Source organism: Poecilia reticulata, linkage group LG17, assembly GCF_000633615.1.
Source record: "Poecilia reticulata strain Guanapo linkage group LG17, Guppy_female_1.0+MT, whole genome shotgun sequence".
NCBI classification, from domain to species: domain Eukaryota; kingdom Metazoa; phylum Chordata; class Actinopteri; order Cyprinodontiformes; family Poeciliidae; genus Poecilia; species Poecilia reticulata.
The window spans coordinates 7,415,885-7,422,740 of NC_024347.1; the positions used below are offsets into that span (position 1 = coordinate 7,415,885).

The following is a 6,856-nucleotide window of genomic DNA, read 5'->3' on the forward strand; positions in this document are numbered from 1 at the left end:
AAGTAATCGACCCTCTTCCGCATTCGTGTGACACAACCAAATGAACAACCCAGTTTACTGAGCGGATGTCTTTACAGCTTTCATCATCATCATCAAAAAATCTTTTCAGAGAAGTCATTGTTGGTCCCTAATTGAAAGCAGAGTTCAGATAAAAAGACTGCTGGGTGCACCTGGGTTTCAGATCTAATTCCGTTTACGATTCATATTCAAAACTAAATTTACCAGAAGGAAGAAATGAAGTTTCACATTTCTCTTTAATATCATTATGACTTATAGCTTATGATTTTTTTTTATAAAACTAGAATATTAGACCAAGTCAAAAAATATATTTGTGGCTATTGCTGAAAAATCTAATTATCAAGTGCCACATGCAAGTATATCAACTGACGGTTGAGTGGAAGGAAAACATCTTAGCAAAAAGTTCCAAAGCAACAGGTATAATAGCAAGTTTGGGGTACTGCAGCAGAGCCGCGACACACACTTCTTCTCCAGAGAACAGAGGCTGGAACCAAACACCAGCTGACAGAAACCTGCTGGGCCTCAGATCCACAGGCTGACCACTGCACTGACAGTCATTCATATAAAAATACTAACTTCAAATATTTACTGCATAAACTCTCCAGTACAGTTTATTAGTCTTTCAATTCTACTAGCTGCAATAGATAACCAGAATAAACACCTGAAACAGATCACCGTGTAATGAATACAAGCTTCTCTTCTTAAAATTCAAATACTAACTGGCTGAGGCCTGAAGGCACTGACATTTTGGATCCATTGTTAAGTTATTTGTGTGAGTTCTTTAAAAGGTTTAATATTAAAAGTTCAGTTACCATAGAAACGTCTGACAAAAAATAAAATAAAGATCCAATACCACTGAAAAGGTTTAAGAAACAATTTCACTCTCAAAACCTATAGTCACTAATCCACTTGAAAATTAGACCTTAACACGTCAACATAACAGGAAGCTCCATGATCCAGAACCGCCTTGAAAGAGCCACAAACCAGGTGAGGAAACTGAAGATTTAGATCATTTATTTTTCAAACAATTTAGAGATGTTAAACACTGAACAAATAAAGACGCCCCAGTCAGAACTCCAGAAAACAGATTCTTAACCTGTTGTAGCATTTGTCCTTATTGCCAGCTGTGTTGTGCAGTTTATTTTATTTTTTTGTTTTATTACCATCGCCTACAGTTTGGTGAAAGCTTCACCTTTCCCCAGATCACTGTGTACAAAAGTAACAGAAATCACTGCACGTACCATGGGATGGCGCTTCGATCGTGGGACTTTGGATTCTGGCGCATTAATGTACAGACAGGCATGTTTAATGCGGAAGCAAATCCAAATTTACCATTTTACCAAGGCACATTGGTAGGGAAGAAAAAGAAACAGAAAAAAACTAAAGAATGAATGAACAGAGGCTACACAGAGGCAGATTTTGATTGAAATCATGAGTGTGGGAGTGAGTGGTGCTTTTAAACTGGACTCAAATCAAATACTGCTGCTCATCGGATGAGAAATTTCAAGAATGTTTGATCCTGATCAAACATTCAGGATCAAACATTGATCCTGAATGCAAAACTATCAAACTTTTGCGTCCAAGTTTCCACCGACTTGGACGCAAGAGGAATCCAACCTGCAAATATCTAGGTGACCTTTGGGAACGTCACATGGGGACCCATACGTTCACCTGGGTTGGTTCACTCAAGTAATGACAGAACTTCAGAAGGCAAACAATGTCTTCAGAAGTAACTAAATGGGTTTGAGCATTTTAACACATCCTTCCAGATTGGTTTTGCCCCCTCGAGCTGTTTTAAATGAGTAATCAGCAATTTTGGAACCATTTGAATTATGTGCCCTGACATTGAACAGACTCTTATAAGACAGAAAGACTTAAAGTTGCTGAATGGTTGATTTGGAATGTAACTAACCGGAAATATTTAGCCAATCTCAAAGAAAGAAAAAAAGAATAAAAAGTTGGTGAGATTCATGATGACAACATTGTAATTTAAATTGAAAAAAAATATATAAAAAAATCAAGTTTTATGTTTTTTGAAAAGCTGTTTATAACATCCCATAAATGAACTGGTCAAAAATAAATAGATGTATACTTAAATTTATAATTTACTTTCTATATTTCACATAAAGCCTTTTGTAACTGCTAAATATGTTCCAGTATTTGGATATTCTGGACACGTTCAGCGCCGACTGTGCCAAGTGAACTTTACCAGCATGTTGGTCTGGACAGAACAGCCAAACCCAAACCCAAACCTTCCCCTCTTCGTTCAAACCCTGGATCCTGCAAATCCTCCATCAAGAATGAGGAGAGAGAAAACCAAAACAGGAGCATTATTTTAACCTGAAACGGCATTACCGACGACCGACACACACCAACAGAAGTGACGTGTCAGGTTGGGAGAAATAACGCTGCCCTCACTTTTACCCCCTTCACTGCCATAGCAGCAGCACTCTGCAACACAGACCTAGTCTCTTTCAGTTTAAAAAACAAAACAGAAACAGCCCTTGATATTACAAACTTATCTTTTCTTTCAATTATTATGCTTTTAATACCAAAGTCTCAAGAGATTTTCACAGAACGAGCCTCGGGGAGGGGGGTTTAGTAGGTCTGGTTCTCACCAAACTCACAGTGGACAAACAAAACAAAAACAAAAAAAAAGATCAAACTATCTGGTCTCTGAGGCGAGTCGAAAAAAGGAGTGAAAAAGAAACAGCAGCCTTTCCAAATGCTCTCAGTCTAAGCAAATGTATGGCAGGATGTTCAATTTGCTTTCATCCCCATGAGGGGCCAGTGATATGCACTCTGTCCAATCATACCAGGCGCCCTTGGTGTCGTAGCAACCGTTCACACCGGGCCAGTTCTGTGTGTGTATCCTGTCCAAGTCGTCCTCCGTGATGTCTCGACTTACACCCGGTAAGTCCCCTGTCAGGCAGTCCGTCTGCAAGACGTGGCTTGTCCTCAACTCCTTGCTCTCCTGCTCTTCCCTTTTCAGATACTCAGACATGAAAAAGTGTGCGCTGGGGGCCTGGACCCCTGAGGAGGTGAGCACGTTGCTCTGAAGGTTCAAGTAGGACTGGATGATTTCGTTCCGAGACAGCTCCTTCCAGTTGGTCTGGTGGAAGGGGTTTGGGCCGGCACCGGGGGCCGGACTAGGGCCTGGGGCCGAGGTGGTGGCAGTGGGTTGTGGGACGACGCTCTGGGCTCTCTGCCGGGACTCTGCGGGGTCTGGAGTGGGGACGTCCTCTGATTGAGAAGGTTCTTTATGCACCAAGGGTTTGATCTGGCCTGTGACCGGGTCAAACGTTATCCTGCGTTCTTTTAACCTCACAGGCTTTGTTGAGTCCTCTACTTTCTGACCGTCCAAGTTCACAGAGAAGTCTCTTGGCCTGTACTTTCTCCTTTTATGTTCAGAGTTCTGTACCGCTGTCCCGTCCGCGCCATCTGACATGGCTGTGGTTCCCTCGAACGTTGATCTGTGTGGGTCAGAGTTCAGCTGAGGAAGAAGTGGGGAGGGTGAGACCGACGGGGATTCCGGCACTGCAGAAACGTCTTGGGTTGGGCAATGAGACAGGATATCTGATGAAGCAGCAGGAGGCACTGAAGACCTGTGAAAAGAATGCGGCACCTTCTCTGCGCAAGACTTTGGTCCTGGGGAGGACACAGAGTGAGAAAAAGGCAAAGGAGAGTCTCTGGAAGATGGGCTTGGGATTGGCGTTCCTTTAGCTGCGAATGCTGAAGAGCGCTTAGATACAGAGTCTTGCTTAGCACTCCTGGGACTGGAAGTGACGCTGCGGGGACTTCTGGCTTGGTAACCTCCTCCTCCTCCTTCGTCCAATCGAGCCTGTTGTTGCATCACAGCAACTTTTATCAGAGAGGAAGTGCTAAGTGGTTTCGCCGCTCCAGGAGAGCTGGGCCGAGGCTTGACAGCATTTATTGGAATCCTGTTAACTTTGTCGTTTTCAAGATTGTCTATTCGGGATCTATCAGGAGACGGGATGACGTCCTGGTCAAGTAGGGTCTCTGGGCTGCCCGCGATCCCATTGGTGGGCGGTGAAACTGAATTGTCATACGATGACATCCTGGAGATTTTCTCAGGCAAGTACACACCACTGTCTCTCTGCTCCGCCCGCCGCTTACGGCTGCTTGATTTCTCAGCTTTCGGCGAGTACGTGTTGTGGACATCGTTTCTGGTTTTCACCTCAGGGACGCCTTTCCCAGAGACAGAAAGGTCTGCAGGAGAGGGCTCCGTCCGACAGGGGTGAGAGCTGCCGTTGGTGGATCCGGGGACGCTGGCAGGCCCGGTCGGCCCGGGTTCAATCAGTTTTTGCCAGTTTCTTAACAGTTTCTTGGCTCGTTTTGCAAGGTCTTCATTACTGGCCTTCTTCCTCACATCATTGATTAACTTTCCAAGTCGAGTTTCCTGCAAAACACAAAACCACATACGTTAAACTGCGAAGTGACTACATGAATAGCTCGTTGAAAAAATATCAAGTCTTACCTCAAGGGCTTCTTTGGTAATTGGATACTTCTCAAGACAAGCAATTACTTCCAATACAACCGCCATATCGCGTATCTGCATTGAGAACATGTAAACAGTGCATTTAACTAAAATGAAGAGAAGGAGGAAATAAAAACTAACAGATTAAAGGTCAAGATGGGACACGAAATGATGGGCTGTAACACGAATCTGTCCACTTCCAGTGTGATCAGCCCCAACTTAACTTTCGACTCAAAAATCGGATACTTTTCAGATTAGTAAACGTACCAAAACTGCTCTGTTTTATTCTTTTCTTCTCAGCCTTGTCTGTTATTGAACATGTCTGATTTGGAAATGTTAGCAGCCTTTCAGAAATCTCAGCATTGAAGGAAAACCTGAACATATTCACTTTAGTTCAGATGTTTACAGTTATTAATGATACATTGCTAATCATGTCAATGTAAGTTGATGAAGACAATCGAAATGTGAACTCCAAAATCATTTGTCTACCTCTGCTCCAATAAGTGACAGCTCAATGCAGGAAAGCTCAGAAATAGTTATGAATGGTCTTCTTTTTTATTAATATCAGCAAGTCAACCTTACAGATATCAATAATTGGCTCCAAATGTCTTTTTAACGTATCTCTAAGAAAATGTGTCGCTAAATAAAAGCTGTAACACTTGGAAAAGACAGAGTCAACAGTATTATTAATCCCAATACTAGGATTAATAAGCAAGTAAGAATGCCAAAGATAGAAACCCCTCAATGTTTGGACAAACCTAAATCTCAGAGTCGTGTGTAACTGCACCAGCTAAACTGAGGCAAAATGAGCTAAACTGTATGCTTCAGAGAAAGAACGACGTTGCAAAGCAAGTATGGCTAAGTGACAGCTCCAAATCCTGACGTTTTTCAAAACCTCCATACTAAAGTATAGTATTTGAGCCATTACATAAGGAACATATTAATAACTAATAATAAAATAATTTAATATGTGTTCACTAACGTCAGACAGTGTTGGTGGACATACCTGTATTAGAGGAACATGCTATGGCTAGCTTTCAACTTAGTTGAGAAGGAAGGACCCGACTATTTCCTAAAACCAGGATTTAGCATTTTGAGCTAGTTTTTAGTTTCGACCTCCTTTAGTGAAGAATTGACAGCTTAAACGATGTACCGGATATATAGCAGGACTTCTAACTAACGTTTGTTTCACACTGGCATATATTGATACAATGAGTCCATTGTATTGCTTCATACCGCTGTATGTTCTAAAGCTGCTGTGGTATTAAGGCTAGGCTAAGAGTTAGCATGGGAACGGTATGTAACGGGAGATGTCTAATCAAGGCAGCGCTGCAGCTAAATTAGCTTGAAAGCTAGCTGTCAACTCAGACGCCCCTGTGTCGTCCTGTCTCTGAAACACTCGATACGTCGGTATCGGCTACACTGCCGAGCCTTTTCTTTTAAAAACAAATAATTCGTCTCCGATGTAAATTGCTATGTCGCGTTAGCCACAGTCTAGATAAACAAGCTAAGGTTAGCTTTAGCATTCCTCACATTGCTCTGACTGTCAATGGCCTGCAGCAGCCGGTCCTTCATCTGCTGCGGGGTTGCTGAGACCGTTGTCATTGCCTGTTCGCTGCGATCCGGAGGATGGAGGGAGGAATCCTCCAAAATGAAAGCCGGCTGACTATGAAGACTCAAAATTCGCTTCTGGAACACATCAGGCGCCCGAACAGCATATTTTCTGTAGCCTGCGAGGTAAACGGGTCAGTTTATCTCACATGGAGGAGGAAATGTGTGGGCTCTGCTGGCCGTTGGCTCCTGCCTGCTTCGGCGCTCTTCCAACTACCAGCTGCTGGATCTCTCAACGGCCTCCTGCTGCATGCTGGGATACAAAGTCTGCGCCGTGACGTCTTTACGTAGTCAAGTAAACATCCACAGAGCCATCAACAGTGATTGAGCGCCTATAAAATTAATAAACTAAAAAAAAAAATCTACAATATTCAATATAAATGAGATTATCGTTTAATATATTATAGTTGCTACGAGTTTTAGGACTTAAGTAAAGGCGCTAAACTGAATTAGACAGTATAAATGTCTACCTTTTCCTAACAGTTCAAATAGATTTCAAAAACTAAGTGACTGTGTTTTGAAACAATATCATTACTAACCTGTCATAGTGTTATAATTTGTAGCAATTTCTATGACTGAAGGCCCACTGCTATTCAGCTTTTTTAGGGCCCACATGGGTATAAAATAAGTTGTAAAATGGGCCTCAAATGAAATTCAAATCAATGAAAAAATATTTTAATTATCCCAGAGGGAAATTAATTGTTGTCATAACTCATCTAAGTATCTTTC

General features: G+C 42.3%; 1 protein-coding gene across 1 annotated transcript; it reads right to left on the reverse strand.

Moving 5' to 3' along the window:
• Positions 1-1,015: 1,015 nt before the first annotated feature.
• Positions 1,016-6,390, reverse strand: crsp7 (cofactor required for Sp1 transcriptional activation, subunit 7). The gene is made up of 3 exons (XM_008433442.2): positions 6,050-6,390; positions 4,517-4,591; positions 1,016-4,438 (listed from the first exon to the last, which is right to left on the reverse strand). Exons 1-3 carry the CDS (start codon positions 6,119-6,121, stop codon positions 2,750-2,752), a joined length of 1,836 nt encoding a protein of 611 aa, XP_008431664.1. The 5' UTR covers positions 6,122-6,390; the 3' UTR covers positions 1,016-2,749.
• Between the last annotated feature and the right edge of the window lie 466 nt (positions 6,391-6,856).